The 24,997-nt window shown below is 39.1% G+C and overlaps 1 protein-coding gene across 7 annotated transcripts in view; it reads right to left on the reverse strand.

Annotated features, from left to right (window-relative positions):
• Positions 1-1,619: 1,619 nt before the first annotated feature.
• gria2b (glutamate receptor, ionotropic, AMPA 2b) overlaps positions 1,620-24,997 on the reverse strand; it is a 46,905-nt gene continuing 23,527 nt past the window's right edge. The window contains exons 3-17 of one of the 7 annotated variants that reach the window (XR_010165135.1): positions 24,624-24,863; positions 16,644-16,840; positions 14,720-14,773; positions 14,456-14,614; positions 12,796-12,963; positions 11,463-11,567; positions 11,177-11,284; positions 10,552-10,758; positions 10,098-10,465; positions 8,810-9,008; positions 8,178-8,425; positions 6,772-6,886; positions 6,166-6,280; positions 4,538-4,672; positions 3,791-3,894 (exon numbers count right to left, since the gene is read on the reverse strand). Coding sequence is in view for 5 of the 7 variants with exons in the window: in XM_063876311.1 (XP_063732381.1) it covers positions 3,730-3,894; positions 4,538-4,672; positions 6,166-6,280; positions 8,178-8,425; positions 8,810-9,008; positions 10,098-10,465; positions 10,552-10,758; positions 11,177-11,284; positions 11,463-11,567; positions 12,796-12,963; positions 14,456-14,614; positions 14,720-14,773; positions 16,644-16,840; positions 24,624-24,863 (2,468 nt within the window). In the remaining 2 variants the exon portion in view is untranslated. Of the gene's footprint in view, positions 3,895-4,423; positions 6,281-6,771; positions 6,887-8,177; positions 8,426-8,809; positions 9,009-10,097; positions 10,466-10,551; positions 10,759-11,176; positions 11,285-11,462; positions 11,568-12,795; positions 12,964-14,455; positions 14,615-14,719; positions 14,774-16,643; positions 16,841-24,623; positions 24,864-24,997 lie in introns of those variants that run through there. The other 6 variants (XM_063876311.1, XM_063876313.1, XM_063876310.1 and 3 more) reach the window with 6 other exon arrangements.

Consider the following 24,997-nt stretch of genomic DNA (forward strand, 5'->3'; position numbering starts at 1 on the left):
CAAAAGGACTGTTGGGGAGGAGACATGAACTCTAAGAGTGGTCCACCGGGCTAAAGAGTCATTTCACGAAGAACAGATGTGTCAACTAACCACGAGCCATCTGATGCACCTTTACACCAGATGGTGAGCCACCCCTCTCCTCCATGCTACTGTTTGGAGCAGTGTGTGTGGGTGGAGTGTAGGTGGAGTGTGATTTGTGCCTGCAGCAAAGAGCATTTTTTTGTGTTCCCTGTCACTTCAAGGTACCCGCATCCATCACATGAGTCCATCACATCATGCACATTCTACAATGTAATGCATGGAGGTAAAAACACAGGTTTAAAAACCTGAGATGCGACTTAAACACAGTGTCACAGTGAACCTCTATTCATGTTCCCTAAGGGAAGTCCCTGTGGAATCATAGAGCCGCTTGGCTTCCCTTATATTCGCCTGAAAATACATGTTTACTCCCGTGTGTGACAAAACTAGCGGGTAATGCTGACTTACCTGAAAAGCAGAAATTATACGTTTGAAGATGTTGTGACCAAAAATAGATTATCTCTAAAAAGTCTGTTGATGTATTTTAATGTGTGTGTGTGTGTGTGTGTGTGTGTGTGTGTGTGTGTGTGTGTGTGTGTGTGTGTGTGTGTATATGTACTTTGCACATCTCAAGAACCGTTAATTTTATGTACTTCACTTAGTAGCTGTATTGCTGGGGTCTCAAAGATGTGTTGAACTGCACCCATTTTGACATGTGACCTGATTCATTTCAATAAACCTTCAGTAAACAAACAGATTTTCCTCTGTGCACCGCTGTGCGCGTGTGGACATTTTATTAAGCTGTTCACCAACGAGTAGACATCATTCAGTTTGTGTCCTGACCTAAGTTGTATAGAAAAGTGAATTTTACCTTGTGGTCATTGAGCTCAGGGACATCACAAAACTCCAAGCACAGCTTCACCTGGACTCAACCTGAGCAGAGGGCTAATCAGCCAGAGTAATTGAAAACACATGTGCAGTGTGCAGAGCCTTTTACAGTCTGCACTCAAGGAGCGGTCTAATCAGGGAAAATAACTTACACATTTGTGATTGGAAAATGTACGTGTACAGGGCCTGTACCTTGACCAATTAACCTTGGCATGATAATGATCAGCTTTACGATAAACTACACAGGCAGTGGGAAATTTAAACACGTGCAACCAATAATTACATTAGGATATGATGTTTAAAAAGCTCTTCATTTTCTCATACTGCCTGTGCTGCAGCACCTCTTTTCACCCTCTGTCTGAAACCAGAGCCCAGTCTGTTCTAATTGCTTACCTGGCGGGCTCTGTTGCGATCGGTCAACTGCTAAGAGATGTCCCACCCCTTAGCCTATCACGTACAATGTGTTGGAGCGCTAGCCAAAAGAAGCATGAATGTTACATTGTGATGTTTTTATGTCTGGAAGCAAGTCTAATGGAGGGGTTTGAGGCAGGCGGGGAGAGATATGCGGCGTTAACTTTTCGGACCTACTACATGAGATTCAAAAACTCCAAAAGCCTCTTTCAATTTTCTCCCCATTCAAAAAAACTTGCTCAGTGATGCTTTCTTCAGGAATAAGAGCTGCTGATGCAAAACAAACGACAAACACTTTGAGATAACAAGAGATCAGCCACTTTTATTTAGAAAGAGTCCCAAAAAATAAACAAGTTAGCACACATTCCATATACAAAATGTCAGTGAGAATAGCCTGAATATGCGATGAAATTTGATAAGCAACTACATGTTTATATTGTTCATATAAAAAAAAAAACAACAGTGATAATATTAATACAGTTTACCTTCCTCTGTGTTGCAGTTGAGGACACATCATACGTCAATTTAAAAAAACAAAACAACTAAAGTGTGTCTTATAATTAAAAGTGCTCGTCTGCATAAGTTTTCTAAATAACTTATGTTGGACTAAATAGCTAAAAAAAACAGTTTTTTTTAATAAGTAACCAAATTTAGTATTTAAAGGAAGCAGAGTAGCTTTGACGCCATGATGAAAAGGGGCTATGATTTTTCATATTCAAACTTTTTGTATAAAATATATGTATATATGTATATATTGTATATATGTCTAACATTATATTTCCAATTTCAAACAGTTAACCTCACAACTTCAACATTAAAATGAAAACGCATGTTTGGCAGTAATGAAATAAACGTATGTAATATTTTCTGCAACAACATGCAACTGGTGCTACTTTATTGTCAGATCAATGCAAAATACATGGAGACTGGAAAACAAAGCGTAAAGGCTATTGTATTAGCACTGTCATTGCCACCAACTGTACATCTAGTTACAAAAATTACAGAATGTATAATTTACATTCACTGAGAGGACAGTGATTGACTATATTAAGACTATATTCATATCTACTGGCACTAGATTTTGGCACTGTCACTTATTTGGCATTTAAAACCACCTTGTAGACGTCGATGCCTCTTTTTGATGTCACTTTAAAATGTGATGCGATAATATTGTACTGTTTTTTTTTTATTTTGCATTGATGGCATGTAAACAGTTCAATTTCCTTTTTCAAAGTAGAACAACCCTGGTTCTCGGCAGAAAAAATACAAACAACAAAAGCGCGGAAGCAGAAACGGAAAGACAAAAGTATAAGGCAAAATCGCTGTACCAACTCTAACAAGTAAAACATAGAAGGATTGAGTCCAAATGTTAAGCATTGACATATATTTCATATCAACACCAAATGTTAAAGAATAAAATATACAGGAAAAGTTTAGAATAAGAATTAATTACATGATTTCAACATCTCAGCCCCATATGCAATGTATTTGGCTTTAAAAATATGGAACTAGAAGCTGTTTAGTATTTTTTTCCTTTTGAATACTCACACATTAAGATGTTTATATCCAACCAGTATGTAAGCAAGTTTATTTAAAAGCTGTTTTGTGAAAATACATAAAAATACTTTTTTTCAATAAACATTTTTTTTTTAGATTTTCTTAGAAAAAAAAGACATTTTCACATCTTAATGCAGATGATATCAAGTGTGCTTGAAAATCCTGTTCGGCGGTGGTGGCTACAGAAACAGTGTGATTTTGACAAATCTTCCCCGGACACACACACCCTCAAGTTCTACACAGACACACAGACAGAGACAGACAGAGACAGACAGAGACAGACAGAGACAGACAGAGACAGACAGAGACAGACAGAGACAGACAGAGAGGCGCGCGCGCGCGCACGCGCACACACACACACACACACACACACACACACACACACACACACACACACACACACACACACACACACACACACACACACACACACACACACACACACACACACACACACACACACACACACACACACACACACAGTTGAGATGACTGAAACTCGGACTCCCAGAAGCAGCCGTCGCCGTCAATCAAAGCCCTCGTCTCCGTTTCAGTCCAGTCCAGACAGTCAGATAGGAAAGCGTGGTGTCTTCAGTTTAGAAAAAAAGAGCCTCCCTTTTATAGTCCGAGATGTTATTCCATCCAGAGAGCAAGAGGGGTTTTATGAGGTGAGAAATAGAGACAGAGAGCAACAATACAAGTCTTTGTGAGCCACAAAATGAAGCCTCCATCTTTTCCGTTTTCACCAGACAGACAGAAAAAGCCGCAGAACAGAAGGAGGGAGGGCAGGACGGAACATGAAAGAAAAATCGCTCTATTGAAACCATTTTAAGGCACTCAGAAGTTTCTCATTGATCAGGACAGATCTGTCAGGCTGACGTTTAGTCCCATGTCAGGTCTCGCGTACGGGACAGCGTGGACAGCTTTAGGAAACTCTGGAGTCATCACTCGACCATTCTCCCCGGTACTCCCAGTGACGGAAAGTCTTGCTTTGTTCCTCATGGCGTCCCCAAAGGTCATCTAAATACAAAAATGTCACGTGTACGCACACACACAAACCAGCCGCAAACATTAACACATTCACACCCACAAGAATCCATAAACAAACAAGGAGGCAACATGTTAGGTTAGAGTATCTCAACATCTGTAAGCTTAAAAGATTATAAAATGTTGAAAACATGACAATGTAGATGAGAACCAAATATGATCTTCATGGTTAACACAATGCAAGAGTCAAATGATCATGTAAAGGCTTATGCATGGTCATTACAAGCATTACTGTTGAAATGCGTTACTAGGACAGAGGCATTAACAAGCATGGCCATCAACAGTCATACATGAAAATGGTTTAAAATAGTAAGGAAACTTAAATGGACGAACACAGTTTTAGTCTTTAAAAAGGGTAATAGCTCTCTCTCTCATTAAATCATAAGTCACCAGTACATACGATCCTTTGGCCAACCTCTTCATTCACTAACACTGAAGGATGGAACGGATGGAGCCAAAAAAGCGTGCATTAGGGGGAATTTATGAAATCCTCGTTCCCTACCCCCTAAATTTTTACACTTTCGATCCCATATACGTTGTAACCTTCCTTATAAGTTGCAAAATTCTGTGAATTCTGCGAGGAAGGTGGGTTAATATTCTGTGCATTCTTTGCCACCTTCATTCGCTTGGCCTCGGCTCGGGACTTGTAACAGAACTCAATCAAGGCCACCAGCATGGCCAAACCGAGTCCTCCGACCAGAATGTAGAAGACCCCAGCCACGTTGCTCAGGCTGAGAGCGCTGGTCTTCTCCTGCGAAATGCACACGAGACAGAGTTCAGCGGAAGAGCAAAAGTGAAAGTTGGAAAGATTTTAAAAATGCACATGAATAAAACAATCACAACAGAAACTAAAAATGCACAAAAATGCACCACTACATCTAATAATGATTATACATCTGTTTGACAGCCAATAATATCTAAAAAGCACAGAAATTAACAAGACATAACACACGGGTGCTTTTTCATTTGGGGTAAATTTAAAGCAGTGTAGGTGGGTAAGGTTAGCCTACTGTAATCATAATGAAATGCAGCAGCAGTTTGTATGCAGTGCATATACAGTCTATGTGTTGTGGATCTACATCCGAAATTTGTACTGTACAAGGACCATTTACATGGGTTGCCCATAACAAAGGGCTAAGCTGTTACAAACGTGCTCAAAGACCTTTACTTATAGACAGAGACAAGGAGGAAGACAGCTTAGTAATAAACCAATTGGGGTCTGACACATACAGTACAGTGAGTTTTTCAGCGCGTTAAACACCCATGTATTCATTTAAGGTGGATGCCAAATGGATACATAGGGCTCTACCTTTTCAAAGTGGTGCACAATATGTGTGTGTTTCGAAAAGTGACAACAGAACAGCCATAGACAACACAGTTACAGTTACACGGTTTAAAAAGTGGGACTAGTGACAAGACAGAGGTGAGTATCAATTATCAAGGAAAAGAAACAAGTGCCAACTGAGGAAAGAGAATCACTCAGAACAAAGTCATTCATTTTTTCACACCGATCGTTTCATTAATAATTGATTTCATGAAGCTTAACATTGGGAAAAAAGGTAGGTGAAGGAGCGGTTTGCTATTAGACTTTTTTTAATGGTGGGTTTTTTCTTAATTTGTGATATATTTTAAGTGATAAGAGTGAGAGGTAACTGTGAAATCAGTGTGAACTCCATTAATAACACACTTAGATCAACACGAGGCCACGCAAACAAAAAGAAAAAAAAACAAGACTCACACACGGTACTACACAGTGAAAGACAGTGGTACAAATACAACAGAGGACAGTTAACACCATTGGACACCCTTTATAGATGGTCCAGAGATTAGCCAATCACTGTCAGATTTCAGTATTCAGTAGTGCTGTGAGCGCTTCCTTTGTGTAGCTGTGTCCAATTTTTTTTAAATTCATTAATATTGCATGAAAGCTTTTTTGTAAGAAAAAAGCTTTCCATTTCATTTGTCTTTGGAAATTGGGGAGCTGGAAAAAGAGGATTTAACGGGTCATTTTGATAAAAAGTGCACATTTCAAGAATGACATTGCATGCATTACTGTATTATAAAATAATATAAATGGTATTAATCATTAGTAAATCTGCAGGCATTAGTAAATTACATCTTACCAAGGCATCTCATGCTTTGTTTGTGCATTTGCTTGAAATGATTTATCATTACTTTAAATGGGGTCATTCCCACTAATAATTATGAGTGTGCTTGAATCACATAGAACCTGCAGTGACTAACCTTACTTCCAGAGTCCTTGGCTCCACATTCACCCTTATCGTACCACCATTTGTTTTTCAGCTTGTCTAAGACTCCTTGCTCACTGAGTTTCAATACCGCAAGGTTTACTGGCGTTCTTCACGTGGAAAATAACATAAATAACATTATCAATGTTATTTTATGTTATTATTACATTAACACTGATTAAACTTTTTTTTCTGTCTTTGATTCTCTTTCTTACATTTCTTTCTCTTCTTTCCGTTGCAGTGGCGATAGACGTTGATGCGCCATTTGGCCTAAGCAAATGCGAGTTTTGCAGAGCCAAATGTGCATTAACGTATCGCCTGAAGTAAGCAGCAAGGGCAATAGATGTACCGTATATCCAAGTACAGTGGGCCAATGGGAGGAGGCTAAGCTAATGAGTTCAAGGTACATGTCTTGTACTTTCTTTGGAGACCTGATTGTCAGTACGTGTCGATGATTCACGTTGCTGAGGGTTGCTAGCTGTGGCGCTGATTCAGCAGGTGACTGGCCTGCTGTCAGTGTGGATCGGGATCCTGTGCTGGTTTGCTGCTTACTTTTGGGAGTTGCAATGAGTTACCCATCACTTTGCTCACTGGGGCTGACCTTGGAATCACCTCCCCCGCTGCCGCACTCTCCTTTGTCGTACCACCATTTGTTTTTCAATTTGTCCAACAGGCCTTGCTCATTCAGTTTTAGTACTGCGAGGTTAACCGCATTTCTTGAAACGATAAAACATACTTGTAAGACAGGGTGAGCCACTTATCAATTGTCTGTCTATCACTCCCTCATTTTAGAGATAAAATAGTAGATTTATGTCTATTATCCCCCCCTCCCCTCTCATAGTATTTGGGTAGTTATATCACAAAATAGCTATCCTATAATCAAGATCAAGTGTAACATGAATGTTTGTCAAAGGTGGCAGAGCATAGCTGTAACACAACAGAGAGGACAGAGTGCTAAGACTAGGGGGACTAGTGGCTACAGCAACGTACTCACATCCACAACATACATATAACAGTGTCTGGCAAGTGACTCCACTAAAAGAGAGACAGCAAAACAGCAGTAATGGGGAAAACATGGTTAGACCTCATGGAAATATGTCAAAAACATGCAACATTTCCCAAATAAATTACCATCTAACCCAACTACCCATTAAATAATTAATATATAACTATGTTTGGTGAGGGAGATTTGGTGCAGCTGATCCAATTGAGGGGCACACTGAGAAAAAGGCTATAATATATATCTAAATGGCTTCAATAATCAAAATTCAACAATGCATACTTAATACATATTGAAACCCAAGCAGTGCCACAAATAAAAGGACGGTATATATTTTGAATTTCCTCCAATTTTTTTCCACAAAGGAAAAAGTCATTATGTAATTAAATAAGGTGAGTGTACTGCAAGGGTTTAGCAAAACACAGTAAGAAAAATAGACATTTATCTATACATTCCTAAAATATCCTATCATAGATTTACAAACTATGCAATACTTCAACATTATTTAAATGAGAGAAAGAGCAGAACAGTAAGGCAAATTGTTAAGCATATAGAAACATATACAAAGACAAGCTAGGACAGAACTAAACATAAAGACTATAGGAGAGCAATCTAAATTTAGATTATATGGGAGCATTATAAAAGGTTCGAATCAGGATTAATAAGAGTATAAAAGAGTATTTTAATATAATAAGTCTCAAAAATCCAGCTGCAAACCAGCCTGGATTAGAGGAATGAGTCTCAATATACTCTGTAGTTCATTAATAGTAATAATTTGGGAAAATATTGCAGCAAATTTGTCAATAATCAAATATTTAAAAAAATGACTAAACATTTTTTTGCAATTTATCGACTTACAATAAATTGCAATGGGTTTTAAAGAATTTGAAGGGGAATTGGCTTTACCTCATCTCCTTATACAAACCAGAGACAAATAAGCAAAGCTACATCAGGGTAGGTGGGATACTATAACAACATTGGACACATTGTTATACTATTCCACCCACCTTAATGAGGATCCTTTCGGCGTGGCGATCCCGTATCCTTTGGAGTCGAGGTTTCCTCCGACCTTCATGGTGTCGCAGGGTTTTCGCTGCTCGATGTACTCGTTCATGGTCGACTCCAGCAGGTAGGCGTACTTCCCCTTGGACTTGCGGACCCTTAGAACCCCCTCGGCTGTGGTTTTCACAAACACAGAGGGCTCCGCACTGCGCATGTATGTCCACATTTTGTCAAAGAGGGCAATTTTTGAGCGCTGTTTGAAGAAAAGACAAAGGGAAAAAGACCTTTTTCTTAATAAAGTCAGTCAAAACAGCTTTCAGACACATTGGGTATTGCTCCAGACATTGCATTATGGTATGCTGATGTGAATTTTAGCTGATTTAGGCATAAAATTACTACTTAAATATATTTATCTTGGTGGAAGGTAGATCATACTTTTCTCATGGAAATTCAAGACTGATTTGCCAGGTGCAAATGTATGACCTCCAAAAATCTAAATTTCCTGCACTAGTATAGTATCCTGGTAATATTTTCAGGAACGAAACATGGTTCACCAAGAAGTAAGGTATGTTGTGTTTCCGTTACTAAGTCTAAAATATAAAGCCTAGTTTTTGCAGTTAAAGAGAGTATCTCATACCCTAAAAAACTCTTTGGTAGAGCCAGAGTCCAGAGTCCCATAGGCTATCTCAGTCTGTTTCGCCAGGTCCTCTGCACTTTCAATGGGGGACACCATCCTCTCGACAGTCAGGAAAGCAGCCAGGTTGGCGGTGTAGGAGGAGATGATGATTAAAGTGAAGAACCACCAAACGCCTCCAACAATGCGGCCAGACAGAGATCTATCAGGAAAACAAATATAAATAAATGTTGATTTGTGTTTGTTATCATTCAACACTTTATTACATGGAATGAGTGGACGAGCTTTAATTAAAGTTCCATGTTTGTTAAAGGGATTTCCTAAGGGATTTTGCTATTAAAGTTATACACTTTGAACTACTAGATAGAAAGTCTCGCTTCAGTTGGAGAAATAACCTGGCATTGTATAATAATAAACAACACAGTCTCCTGATTGGGAGGCATGTTGACACCCCTCACATCATCGGGATGAGATGTAGAAGACATGTTGAATCATCTCCGGGGAAAACAAGACTCTGACATTACTTACAAGTGCCTGCTCTCACAAGATATTAAATGTTTATATGCAGAAGTGTATCTGACACTAAATTAATTAGGGAGAACCATTTACTTCACTCCCTTACTGCAGGACCTTCATGAATTGGATCTAGGAAATACAAAATAAAAGCATGAGCAATCACAGAGTCTATCACTTTTTAGGCCCTTCTAAATACATTATAACACAGCAGAACTGGCCCTGGCTGCCATACATTGAGATATTAACAGTCCTTATAGTGGCCCTAGAGGTTGTTAACCTCTCTATCGACCAAAAAACTAAAGGTTTTGCTCTAGTTTGAAAATATCCTGCCAGGAATATTGAAAAAGTGAGTCACATTTGTTACTTGCTACGCACATACTGTAGAAAGGTTTGGCTTATTTGATGCCAATCCAGTAGCACTAGAAGTGGTTTGTCTTGTTGAAAGCTAATGTACGTGCATGATTCTTGCAGTTTTGAGTTTGTATATTTATGGTTCATTGTACTGTTGTATTGTAAGTTGCTTGTTCCTTGTTGTGCATTGATTCTAGTCCATCAATTGATCCCAATACTGGATTATGGTGTTGGACAAACAGACTGCCAGCATAGCTAAACATACACCTTGGTTTAAATCACGTTTGCAAAATCACAGCTGTCAATAACCTCAGTAAGAAATGCAATAGAGCACACTCTCATTCCTAGATATGCATGAAGTCACAAGTTATTTTTGGTTGATTAAACTGAGATAACACTGCAGCTGTTGATTTTTCTGACCTACCTAGGTGAGATGTCACAGCCTTGGCGCATGAAGGCTCCAAGGGAGAACCACAGGCTGTTGAATATGCCAAACTCATTCGTCGACTCATTGGTCTGGATCTGTCCGTCCTCATACTCCTCAGTGTGCCACTCGTACGGGCTGAAGCGGCTGACGAGGAACAGCACCACGCTGACTCCGATGTAGGCAAACACGATACACATCCAGATCTCGTAGGCCAGCGGATCCAGGAAAGAGAAGACTCCTGGTTTGGATTTCTGAGGCTTCTTTATCATGATGGAGATTCCCAGAGACATGAAGGGTTTGGAGAAGTCAATCACTTCCTCTCGTACCAAAGTGATTGTCAGAGGAGCCACTGCGATGTCAGCTTTCTATCAAACCAAAACAGAATATTTAGAATAAGTGTCATGTTGTGTGGATGAATGACTTATGTTACCCTTTGTTAAAGACAACTCACCCCGTACACCAACTCTCCAACCATCCCGTTCCAGATTTTGGTCTCTGCATCTCTGGCTCCGTATTTTCCATCCGACACTATTTTCAGTTGATATTTGAAGCCGCAGTGCTTCGCTATCTCCGCAGCCAGATCTACACAGTAACCCTCGTAGCGCTCATTGTCCGTAAAAAGGTCAGCGTTCTTTTTCAGCATTACATATGGAGCTTCCTGAAGGACAAAGAGGAAAACAGAAAACACTGCTCAGCACAAACTACAATAGTAAAAGCTGCGTTAAAACCAAATTATTCACTTCAGGCTGACAGGTCATTGTGACTACAAGAAAGCAAGGGGCTTAAACAAAGCATTCTTGTAGCAAGAAAAAAAGTGGCCTGGTGGTAATATGGCTGTCTATCTGAATCCATGATTTATACAGTAGTGGTGTGTTTCAACATAACAGATCTACCCTCTCCATAGTGGAAAATGTGGGATGGAAAATACCTCAGTCATGTTGGCTAGGCAAATATGTTTTGTCCTAGGCATTGAAAAATTTGCAACAGTAAGAGCTGTATCCCAAGCTATCCAACGCCAACCACTGAAAATCAAATGAAAGCAGTTTATACTTGAAATCATATCTTATAATATTTACCAAGATTGTGGTGACAATCACTGTTTTGTTTTCCATTCCTGTCGAATCATTTGCAAAGACATCAGATTTGGTGACGGCCATTTTGTCGACTTCATTCCAGTATCCAATCTGTTGGGAAGAAAACCAAACATATCATGAAACATGTGTACGATTATACTTAAGGCCTGTAGGAACACTGTGAAAATGCTGCTTTACATAATCTGATCCTAATATTTAATCACCAATAGGATAAAAAAAAGGATCCAACGACATTTACACCTTTCTACAGAAGGGGACGGATGCTTACCTTTACAGGGCCGTTAGTCTTTAATTCCATTATGTTCACTGAGTAGTTGACTCGCTTGCCATGTTGATCAAACTGGATGTTTCCTGTCAGGCCTTCAACACGCACCTTAGAGACAGAAAATCAAACTGTTACAACAATGCATCTGGAGACTGGCTGTCACAGCATGTACACCATGACTGCTCTGTCACATGCAAACAGCTTTTCAATGTCTTTTGTATAATTCATCATACTGCATTCAAAGAGTTGGATCCGGGCTAATGTCGAGGAAGACATTACAACTTGGAAGACTAAGTGCCACGATCCTAAATTAATTCAGATGAGGTTTCATGCTGCGCTTCAAAGCACCAGAAAGATATGAGGAAACCATCACTTTCCAGATTTGAGAGGAGACGGCAGCATGTGATGAGAAACTTGGAAGTTAATTTCCATCTCTTCTTCTTTTTGCCAGCCAACTTAAATAACAAAAATGCCAAGGCAAAAAGGACTAGAAGGAGGCTTAATGGTATCCTGTGGAGATTTCCTGTAAACATAATTATGTGGTGCTTCGAAACAAAACACAGTGTATGTATTTTCTGGTGAAAAACACTTTTATTTTTCATAAAGCGTGTGCATAAATCACAGGCTCATCATCTGACGTGTTTGATCACGACCCAGTAGCTCCCAGTCTTGTCCCAATGGACTGGTTTAAAGTGACTATTCCCCATCTTGAATATGCATATCCAGACTTCCTGTGTACAAGACGAGGGCATCAAAGCCAAGTGATAATCAATTCTGGAGAAGCTCTCTGCGACATTCCTTACCAATGCTCAAATGATCACAAAAGTCTCAGTATGGGTGATAAACCCAACCTCTCAGTGTAACATCACAAGCATTTCTCTTCACAAAATTGGTTTCACATACTTGACGGATACTTTTTCTTTCTTTTTATCTCTGCAGATGTACGTGTTAGCCATGATGTTATTTCAGAATAAGTATAGGTTGTCTAAATATGATTACCGTAAGTCAAGATTTTCTGTTCATTTTGATTGTTATTGTCTCATAAGGCAGATTCACGTAACCATTTGATTTGTATTTTAACTACAGAACCTGTATAGCTATACAAAAAAAAGGAAAAATCACTGGCTTTCCGTTTGCTGTAAGGCTCCATTTCTCAGCAGGAGTGATGCTAATCTGTCTTGATTCAAAGCTCAGCTCTTTTTCTCTTCTGAAGAATAGCTGTCCGTATAGCTGACCGTTTCCACATTGTAAAAAATGTTCCTTGGGTGGATGTTTTGTGCATTTCTCAACAGAGATCTTCCCCAATAAAAGGATGTGTATAAGTGTGAAGTGTTACCTGTTTTAGTGCTCGCTCTATCTCCACTCCCTGAGCCCAGGGAACAGCGGGGTTGGCCAGGCAGTCACCAGTGTTGGCCCTCCTGGTGAAGTCGATGCGTTGCTTGTGCAGGTAGCGGAAGGCCTCTGTCATCACCTGCACGGCGTCATAGGTCAACGCTGATGTGTACTACAGCAGGACAAAGAGAACAGATATTGAGATTGGGGTTGACAGAGAGGTAACAATCCATCAGCTTAACCATTTGTTTCAACCACAATGTTTACTCTCTCTCAATCCTGATATTGATTATTCGCCTGCGATTGATTTTAAGAACTGTTAAAACCCATTAATCAGCATCACCATTAATACACATGTATACTTTAGTCAGTTTGAGCTCCTTCTACCATAAATACTCACAAATAAAAGAAGTCCATAACAAAAACACAACATGTTACTCCTGATTGACTAACTTGGCTAAAATGTGTTGATGGCACTGGTTTTATTTTTGAACATAACATAAATCCTGCCTGATTTCACTCGTATCCTTTAGGTTTTTGTTTTGTCTTTCTTGGAATAGAGGTGACGAAGTTAAATAAGACCAAGCAATCTCTGAATGTGGTGTCATCAAACTGCAGACACAGAGGCAGAGCTCGCCCTTGGTTTACAAGCACAGCTGGTCAAATATTGCTCTATAACAAAGAACATCAATGCTGAGAGAATACATGACAACGTTATTTTTATGTCACTTTTTACGGGAGACACATCTCCAAAACACACACAATTTGCTTCAATGCAGATAGATTTATGACTTTAGGCAAACTACAAAGATAATGCCTATTCTTTCCCTCGAGTCACATTATGTATCTTGAACACAACTTCGCCCCAACAATGTTTTATGAATAGAATAACTAGCTGAAAAAAAGAGGCTTTAACGCTAAGGTCTAACCTCACGTTCGTGTTTAGCACAAATGGAAATGTCGAAAATAAGCATCCCTCTGAAGTTTTAAACACTCACAAAACACACGTCCTGCTCATTATCCTCCCTGGAATTAGGGAAAATAGTGCTAATTAGAGTGCATATTTTACGTCTGGTAGTCTTTTTATTTTTTCTGATGTATTTATGGTCTTTGCTGCGCTAGTTTGTTCAGTGTTGTAAATGTCAGAGTGATTTTTCACCTGGACTTGAACCACTTTCAGCAGCCTGGCTGTGAGGTAATAAAAAAGATCCTGAACTTTGACTATTTTGCAGTCAGAAGGTGGTGGAAATGTTTTGGCGGAGGATGTCAAATGGGAGTAGTTTACAATGTCTCTTGAAGACAAAGAGTGGGAGGCGAGTTCAGTTCTGAGCCAATACTATAGTAGTTACATCAAATGGCTGGTATCAGCAGCAAATTGGAAAAAAAATATATAATATCATAAAATTCTGATCTAATTAACATTGCATGAATATTAAATAATATCATTTGTATAGGACATGCTAGCACAAACAACTGAGTTGGGTTACAGAGCACAAGACTCTTTACTCCGAGAGGTGTTTAATGTGGTCGTAAAATCGGTGACAGCATTGTTTACTTCCATAACAGCAACGGAGGCACATTAAAGTGCTTACAAAGACATTTTCATCCAGCAAACCTGTCTCACAAATCAAGAAAAAGCAACGTGTGTGAATGTTTGAACTCACCCTTATTTTACTGTCGGCACCAGGATACTCCTTTTCTTCTAGGGCTTCCCATCTCTGGTCAAACTTGGACACCAAAGGATCCTCGAAATCAACAATCTGAAAGCCCGACATGTTGGCACCGCCGTACTGGATTTTGGTAAGGTCCCCATCGATGAAACCCTGATAACATAAAGATAAGACTCAGATGTTATCTTTAAATCAGAGGCGTTTTAGAAACAAATTGACCAAAATCTTGAACAAATGTAGAAAAATCAGTTAACTTACCAGATTGGCTATGATGTAGTGGTAACCTTTAACATGTCTGCCAATTGTGATGATCTGCAGAGTAATAAGATAAATAAAACATAAGCTCACACAGGAATAAGAGCGTCAAGTCTCGAGTAAACAAGATGGCAACATGAATACCTATCCAAACTGCACAAATATGAAATGATATTCCAACCCAAACATGCCTAATCCTTATCAGTGAAGGAAAAAACTGTGCCGTTTACAGTCAAATACTCCTAGACAGAGAGATCCAATTCCAAATAAATTACCCTTATCTGGAGAGCAGAAAAGCAGAAAATAACATGAATATCTCTGTTATGTACCTTTTCTGTACCACACATAAATGAGACACCTGAAACTAATCCTGTTGCTTGAGTGGCACCTCCGTTTCTCAGGGCCGCCGCAGCTTGAAGAATTTGAATAATATTGTCTTGTATCTCGCACGTAAATGTCTTTGACATGAAGCAAGAAACTTCCACCTGAGCAGATTCTGTTTTTCCAAGATAAACAGGCAGTGTGGCTCAAGGCATTGATTTCATTCAGGATTCATTTAAACAGAAGTTGGCATGCTTTAAATGCTAATCGATAAGCCTCTCTCCTGGGTAAAGGGTGGAGTAAATAAAACCTGTTTATGTGCATCTGTTTTTCCTTTAATTGCAGTTTTGTTTACCGCCTAAATGAACAATTAGTATAATTGTTATGGTGCCTTTCTACATCTGCTGGGCTTCTGGGTCCTTGTGACAATGTTGTTTTTCTAAGTGCCGTATCAAATGGAGACATTTTGGTCTGAATATCACTTTTGTCCTCTAGTAGTAATTCAAGGACAATGAGGTTGTAAGCGTCGTCTGCAATCCCTGCCGGTAATTGTTATTTACACTTCCCCGTTGAATTCCCACACAGTAATATATTCATATTTGCCCTTCTTCTTGGCTGTTTTCAAATCAAGTATCATGATTAGAAACAAAAAGGAAGGTAAGAATTATGTCCTTGAGTTGTAAAAAGTCAAAGTTAGTTTTCAGTTCAGTTGAATGGACTGTAGTCAGGAAAAGAGTCTTGTTTTTGGTTGTATTTAGGTTTGAGTGATTTGTGATGTATTAATTGTTCCTTGTCTGGTATGGCTAGCAGCTTATGATGGCTACTGTTGGCTTATGTTAGCAAACTTTAGGTACATTGCTGTGTAAATTATGAGTCATTTTGGTGGTTTTATGCCTCTTCCCTGCAGTTTTCTAAGCATTGTAAGTACAAAAAATGTATGAATCAAAAATATATATTGAAAAATGTGTGTTGTCTTAACCAATCAATTGTCAAGCTTTTGATGATATGCTAATTATTCTCTTATTGCTAAATTTGTAATAACTCTCATTGATGTTTAATAGTAAAGAGAGAATGATAATACAAGACAAGACACTAGCCTCCTTAGATATACTAACTTTCTTGAGTTGCCATCCTATTACAGGCCTTTCTCACTCAATCAATATCAACCCTAAATCTAGAATCCACAAAAAACAAAAGCATTGATATGGAAGAGTTAAAACAAGAAAAACTGGACCTGAACCAAAGAAAGCAGTCTGAATGCTGACAGCAGTACACCCCCATAAGGGCACTATTTGTTCCAACAACTGAAAACATGGCAGTATCATCGTTTATTCCTCTACCTGAATCCCAGTACACCTAACCCGCTTGAAAGTCACAAATGACTCATCAAACAACGACAACACACCAACACCAGAAACTCTGCGCTAACAGTGGAGCAAAGCTGTCCAAATCCTGTCGGGATAACGGTATACTGTAAGTCCTCAATGTTTTTCTGCAGATATTAAAGATGTATTCTTTGTTGCAGTACTGCCTACGTACAGCATATTGCCTTGTATGTACAGGATGCCCAGCTCTAGCAAGAACAATAACAAACTCTACACACTACCTGTTCCATGATGTCTTTGACTTTGTCTTGTTCACAGTCCAGGATCATCCTCCTCTCCTTTTTGTTCTCCAAATCTTGAAACAGAGAGCGGTAGGCCTCGTCCTTCCTCTCGTCTTTCAGGTTCCCCACGTTGATCGCTGTCACCTGCCACTTCCTCTCTGCCGCTGTGTCCAGAACAACCTGCAGCGTGGTGAGTCCTGAGGGTAGAAATGAAGTAGGATTCAAACATTATTCATACTCTCTGTCTGACTGATACTCAAGCACTATTCTTTGGTACTGGATAATTTCGGAGAACATTCACGTTTTTAGACTTGTTCAGAATAAGACCAAAATGACAGGAAAAATCACCTCGAGAAGGAGAAGAAGATATGCTTTGTGTTTCTGCACAGTGTCTTTGTCACTTTTCTGCTCAAGTTATGCATTGAATTCCTGATTCCACTGAAACCAGCTCTGCTATAACGTTTATTCTTTCGTTCGTATTTCATTTTCAGTGGCCATACTTTATAATCACAGTAGCATACTCACTTCAAAAGCAGTCACAAAGCATGGAATTCATGAGCAAAAACACCAACAGTGGAAGCAGAATAATATGAAAATAAACTTTCATTGCAGACTATTCACTATGTGGTCATTCAAACCCTGTGGAGGTTATACAGAGACTGATTTTATCTGCAGCGCTCACCTAGATGAGTCACAGTTATTGTGGAATGAACCGGACCAACGTGTGGGAGGAAAGTGGCTATAACAATACACTTGACTGCATGAATAGCGAAAGTTTTAAATTATGTGGGACACAAGTTTTTGTTATTTTTTATTCTCAACTTTGAAACAATTTAGATGGTGAGAAAACAAACTTATCTCAAGGTCACCGTTCACCGTCATGCAGCCTTCAAGTTCTTACATTTTTCTTGTTGCTATGGGTTTATACAAAGTATTTTCACCATTTATTGTTATTCTGAGAATGATTTCTGTGTGCAAAGTCAAGAATGAGATAATAATAAAGGAATACTAAAAGAAATACTAAAATGATGGAAAGTTTGAACATCTGGACTGGATTGGAAACAATAAAGTGAATGGTACTGTAAACTATGAATGAAAGCTTTAGAACAAACAAGTAAAAATCATTTTTTCCAAAGTTAAGAAAGAACCATCAAGTTCAGTTTAGTGGTGGGCTACTAACCCCTGTTCTCTCTAGAAGTTAACAATATTTATGACACAATCATCATATGGGCTCACGAGTTATTGTTTACATTACCTTTCATTTAGCTGAGGCTTTATTTGCTTCAAATGTGCGGTAAACCTCTGGAAGTCTTGGTGCAATAGTTTCAAGTAAGGTAAAACAGCTCCTTTCCACCATTTTGGAGCCAGAATAGCCAACAGGAATGTATTTGTTTGAATAAAACCAATAAACCCCAAAAACAATTCAACAAAATGATATAGTACAGTAAAGAACAGACACATGCTGCCGTGTGTCAGTAATTCAATTACATGTCACGTCTCTCCATCAATCTGAAGCTCAGTCTTTGAAGGCCATTTAAAGAATACAGTCTCCATTTGAACTTATATCCCTATCACCTCCTCTATCGAGTTTCACAGCTGAATCTCTGCTGATATTGATCCCTGTTCTGCAGTGGGCAGAGGGTTCGGAAAAAAAGGTTGAGTGTTTCATGCTGCCTTGCTACAGCGAGGTGAATTACAGATGTAATCAATTTCATGCGACGCGGCCGGGTTTTATGATGGTGGGGAGGAAAAGTGTAGGCTTGCAGTTTTATCTGAATGAACTATACATCATTATTACAATAAGGTCATTATGCTGCGGCTACATGTGTCTGTTTCATCAATGTTTGTTAAATGAGTTAATTAGAACTTGTAATGATTTACAGGGAAGATAAAGCAAGGACAAAGCAAAATGTTAGCATACAGGTTAATTCTGCATTAAAGTTGAATGAAAACCCTTCATTATAAATGTCTTTGAAAGTGGGACTGCCTTTGAAGCTACATGCTACTATATAATGTGGCTCTGAATGATCAGTGTGTAGAAACATGATTTTAAATGTCTTTTTTTTGGGGGGTGATTGTTATATTTTGTCACATCTTGTATGGTACACTCTACAACAATTTCCCCCTGGCTGGCAGACAACTCACTGCTCCATAGCCTCTCTGTAAACTGGACTTAACATGCACATTTTACACTTACACTTATATTATATTTTCCTTTAATATTCCATTTCATGGCACTATTCACTATCTGTATATTTCTTATTTCTATTTCAAATGTTTTGCTATGTTTCAACAAAAACAATTTAACTTAAACACATGTTGTATGTAGATTTCTTACCAATCTTCATGACTTAATCTACTAAATAAAACATGTTTCACACAACATTTAAAATGCACTACGCAGAGGCAACGATTGCCACAGACACATTTTCTGCCCATATACGATTGTCACAGAAAGGTTAATTTCCGCTAGCCTGGCAGGTTTTCATTAAAACTGGATGACTTGACATTTTAAAATGTTGTTAAATGTTTAACCGGGATTCTGAATTAGAGCACAAGGTAACCGTAGCAACAAAACACTTTTTTTCGTCAGTAAAACCCCACTGGTGAAATGGACCTAACCACGAGTAAAGACAGCCCCAAGCTAAATGTAAAAAATAGATGAAGATTTGAACAGAGTGAGACGTTTTACTGCGGTAAGAGACCTTCTGTCAAGTCCAAAAATTCATATTATATTTTACAACTAAATGAATTACTCATTGGCAATCATGGATTAAATGGGCTACAGTGTTTGTAACATGTATTGTATGACTAAGTTCGGCTCCATCAAAGGGACATATTATGAGTTGTTTTTGTTCGACTTGCAGCCAATACAAAATGAGGAGTCTGTTGTTGGTTTAGTATCCAGACATTTTTTTTGTAGGTTTCTTCACAACTGTGTTAAAACACTGAACCATCAAAAGGACCATTTTTCTTCAATCTACCCTAGATATTATCTCTACATCTTTACACTGCTATAATCAAACACATTTGTTGTTTCTCTAACACCAGCAGAGACTTGGCTTCGCTTATTTCCTCTGCAGTTCAACGCCTGCTGTGTGATGCACATTATCCTTATCACTCCTCTTCAGAACGAGACATACGGTATGTCTTGGCTTGGAGTCAACATCATGCCATCAATTATAATGGGCACAACACCTTCAATGCACTGGAGAGTAAAGATATTATGTGACCTAGCATGCATCTAAGTTGCCCTAGTTTTAAAAGGTCAGGAACGAATAAGTGAGCCAGCGTGCAAAGTAAGATTTTGTTATTCAGCAATTTGGCCATACCATAATATCTCTTTTCCCAGTGAGGAGATTATTTCTGCTAGTGAACGCACAGTGGACGTCTTAAAGCTTAACTCTATGCTTATTCATCAGCAACATCTTAGTGAGTTGATGTATGTGATGATGTATGATCATATGCATAATATGATGAAAAACAATTTAAATGAGGCAAGAAAATGGCTCATAAATAATGCAAAAGGGAAAGCAGTTTAATACCAACAATTGCAGCTTCACATTAGATATAATCTCTTTGCTTCGAGCTATTGTTTCCTCATTCAGGCAGAATGCTTTCCCAGGTATGGATCGCCACTCTGCAATAGGCCGATTAAAGCAGCACTTAAATCAGTTGGCAGGTGGTTATATCCTTAGGACGAAGCAGAAGAATATCCATCCTCTCATGGACGGTCATGACTCTTGCAATCTTGGAAACGTTTTTTGTGCAGGCCTTAATAGGATATTCTTATTATTATTGCAGCAGCAAGATGTCTCACTGAATATTGGCATCCAGCACATTGGTAAGACAACAGATATAGTGAAGGCTAAAAGGCTTAAATATGTTAGTGTCTATTAATGTTTGACTTGTTTAGTTTCCAAACAATTCAAACACTAATCAACATTAACATATTTTAGCCTTTAAAGTATATATTACAATTTAGCAAGCAGTAGCTTATCAAATCAATAGAGCTGTATTTCTTACCATCCGATTAGTGTACCACCATTTTCAATATTTCAGTTTACTGTCCGCTAACTCTTTAGAGAACATTTGTGATAAAATTGCCATTTAGCTACTAAATGCTTTAATGTATTCACAAGTTAGGCGCCTAGTTACAGCTAAATCTAACAACTGCAAGCGCAGGACCAGATGCTGGGTGTTTAGTCACAGGTTATACATTGAAACTAAACTAAGCTGGGACAGCAATATCTACAGCCATAGCCACAGCAATAACGGCAATAGCCACAGAAAAAGCATTACCGCTCTACAATGAGCTTTGGTTGTCAAAACTAGGATTCTCTACCACAAAGTCCAGCAGTGGCTCAGTCAGTAGGGGCTTGGACTGGGAATCGTAGGATTGCCGGTTCAAGTCCCCGAACAGACTTGAAAATAATGGAAATATGGAAAGTGGACTGCTACTTGGAGAGGTCCCGGTTCACCTCCTAGGCCCTGCTGTGGTGTCCTTGAGCAAGGCACCAGACACCTCCTACCCCCCTCCCCATTGCGCTGCACAATAGCTGCCCGCTGCTCCTAGTACTAGGATGGGTTAAATGCATAGGAAAAATGTCACTGTGTGTGCTCTGTGTGCATGTATGTGACTAACAAAGAGGGTTTCATCCTACTTAGTTTAACGGAAAAGACTGATAAGGATGGATGCCTACAAACTGAGTAAAGGTTAAGTTGTAAGGTCGACGCTTTAGTTACATAAAATATGTTTTAATTGTAGGAAAGGGAAGAGTCCAGCGCACTAACGAAATGGTAAACCCTGCATTGCCATTAAACATTGACATTGACATAAATTCTGAGATGCAGAATCGAACACAGCTCCTCGGAATAATGGGCTTCTTTTATAGGAATGAGGATGAAAGGTGGTTGCAAAAACCTTTAATGATCATTTTCTTTTTCTGTTATTTCCTATTAGTCCAGTACTAAAATGTGGTCAGACTACGGGTTTCAAATAGTCTGCATTAAGCCAACAGAATACAAAACACTCATAGTGCCTTTCCGCCCACACAAACATGCATTCATTATCTAAACTGACTTGCTGGCAATAGCAGACAATGGTGTTGGTACATCTATTAGTCTCAATGTATTAATATAATTCATCATAACCAGTGGCAACTCTACTGCCTCTTGTCTTCCGGCTCTCTCTTTGACCCACTCAGTCACTTTCTCTCTCTCTCTCTCTCTCTCTCTCTCTCTCTCTCTCTCTCTCTCTCTCTCTCTCTTTCTGTCTTCCTCCACATTGCAGTTGCCATGGGAATGAGTGGATCACACTGACCTAATTAGACAGCCATGCAATGATGAAATATGCACAACAGGCCCTTTAGTGCCATGGCGGACGTACAGTAGGGACAGCAGGTCAGAGCTAGCATTAGCATGAGGACAATCTAAAACAGCGGGTTGGAACCGGTCCTCTGATTTGGGAAAGGTAAGATGTTTGGTTCAGTCGTCAGTCAGAGACGCTCACTGGGAAGATTAGCAATGGATTCTGGGAGGAAAGCATGTGGAAAGAGATGAGAGGGAGGGTACAGCATGACAGAGATAGCTACTGTACAAAGATCAATTGGATATGGAGGGGAAATGTGCAGTGGGAGAGTTTATGCTATGGGATATGATACGTTTAAGGTAAATCAGAGCAGAAATGCACTTAATCCCTGTTGAGCCACACTACACTGCATTCAACAGGAAGTAGTGATTCCCCTTCCTTTTACATTGAGCCATTAAGTGTATTACGTAAATGTCCGGCTATGCCACTTTTTGGAATTCAGCACCTTCAAAGTCATTTTTTTGGACCTAAAACTCCCAATCATGATGCAGAAACATCCCAACAAGACATAAAATAAAGACTTGATAATAGTATTCCTGATACTGGATACTATTGAGGTCTTCTTCTTCCAATGCAGCTACAGTATTTAAATAGAATGTAACTTTGGAGGAGATTTCCTTTTCGGTTTCTGGACGGTGCCTCTGTGCTGCACGAGTTGTTCTCCAAGGGTACAAGTCACAGAATCACAATTAGCACATGCAAAGAGAGAGAACACACAAGCAACACAAGTTTGTTCTCTAAACTTTTGGCCGTCACTGTCTTTACACGACTTTCCATGATGTGTAGAAATTCAGACAATACATGACAGTGGAAATAAATGCTTAAATATTAAGGCAGATAAAGCCCTGTGGAGAACCATTCAGAGATCAAAGATCTCCTAATTTAAAATCTCCAGACTTGTATCAGTGTTGAATTGAAAAACATAGCCTGATGAAAGGGATCAAAGAATACAGACGGAAAAGATTTGAATATGAAGTAAGTCTGGATATTACAGTTTAGGCATGAATAATTTTTCATCTTGCATAAAATCCGTCCACGATTTCATTCTTCATAGCTATACCAGGTGCAGAGGCTAAGCACACACTTTTTAACTCCCAAATGAAGGATTTTTCTTTAATTAAGTGTGAAGATTGTTGAATAATTAGTGTAATAATGGTACTAACAAATGGACAGACGATGATTCTCGAGACTGAGGCAAGCAGCTGTCGGTATGTCTGTCTGTGTGAGGGATCTGTCTCCTCACTAAAATGCGCCATTAACCCTGAGGCCAAAAGTACTAGAGATGGGTAGCTCCCAGTTGTGACTCGGTGTTAACTGAGTAAATGTGAAGCCGTGCAGAGCTGAAAAATGAGCAAGTAACTCAAGGATCAAGATACCAAACCTGTGCAGAAAAACAAATCTGTACAGCTGTGATTAAAAAACATTTAATATTCAATCCACTTGAAGAACAATGAATGTGGGAACACATTAACACAACCACACGTCTCAATCTCATTTTTAATTTAACCCTATTCAAATTGTGTACTGCTCCCACATCTAAAGTGTTTTTTGTTGATTGTAAACAAATCAGTGAATGCCTGTTCATATACAGTACCTATTGAAATATACAACTCCGGAAAAAAATAAGAAACCACTCCAAATTGTTCTTAAATCTTTATCTCTACATGTAAGGCAACCATTCCAGTGCCTGTTGAATTCCAACACAGAGAAATGCATACCTATACATTACAAAACAAGAGACAATAATAATGCTAATGTGGTCTCTTCATTTATCCCGTGGCTGTATACATATATATATCTTTACATACATACAGTGTATATAAAATTGAAAACCAACGATTTGCAAACACTGGTTGCTGAAGCTTTGACAGTCAGAAGCCATCCAGCTGATTTCAAGTGAATGACCTCAGATGTCATCATTTCAATGGTTCTGACTCTCATTTGGTATAGTAAAAAGAAAGGTCAATTTTCTCATCAAACAACTACTGTAACACAGGCAGATAGTCCCTTTTTTGGTGCTCATAATGAGAACAAACAACACCTTTATGTAGTACGAGGGTGGAAGTTCCCATCTGCAGGGCACATCACCTCTACTGTACGTCAAAGATGACTCTGAATCTCTCACCTCCCCTTGATATTACGTAAAACACACTCTTTAAACACATGGGGTGTTAAAGTTGATTCTATGTGGCAAGCTCTTTTTTGGGAACCAAATTGCCCTTAACCTGGATTTACCTGTGTTGTGTTGCATAGAACTAGTGTTGCACAGAACTAGTCTTTATTCTGAATGGAAGCAGTGTGGAACGCAATTTCTGTCAAATGATTGCCTCCTTTTAAAAGGACATAATTGTATTGTTCAGGGAAAGGTCATGTTCATATGAGAAACTTGCTATTTTCAATCAACGTAGAAATAATCAGTAGCTTTAGTCCGTGTTTTCCATTAGACGCTGTCATTCACTCCCACATTAACTTCCAAAGGAAACACATAGAAACAGCTCTGTTTTTAAGTATGGTGGTTCCACGATGCATAGCGCTCAATTTGTGGCAACCCATGGGGATTCAAATGGAAAGACGTTTTCAGAAGATAAACAATGGTGTACTTGACTTACCTCGATCGCTGTCGTACAGGTAGGCAAACTTGTCCCACTTGTAGTACTCAATAAGGCTGAGGAGGGGCCCTTTGATATCGGGTCTCATCTGGATGATGAACTGCTGATTCCCATCCAGAGGGAAGCTGGGCGTAATGAAGGATACATGGAGCGTCCCACAAAATGACGAGATGGTATTGACAGACTTCTTGTCGTAGAATCCGAAGATGGCGTACACACCTCTTGAGAACTGTGAACAGACTGAAGCAAAGGAAAGAGGATTGTTAGCTGGGTTGCTTAAGACTTTGACATTTTTCCTTTCAGAAACAAACTCTCTCATTTATTCGTGAAGATTTTACAGCTTTGTTCCATAACTCACAATAATGTACACATCC

This window comes from Eleginops maclovinus, chromosome 23 (genome assembly GCF_036324505.1).
Source record: "Eleginops maclovinus isolate JMC-PN-2008 ecotype Puerto Natales chromosome 23, JC_Emac_rtc_rv5, whole genome shotgun sequence".
NCBI lineage: Eukaryota > Metazoa > Chordata > Actinopteri > Perciformes > Eleginopidae > Eleginops > Eleginops maclovinus.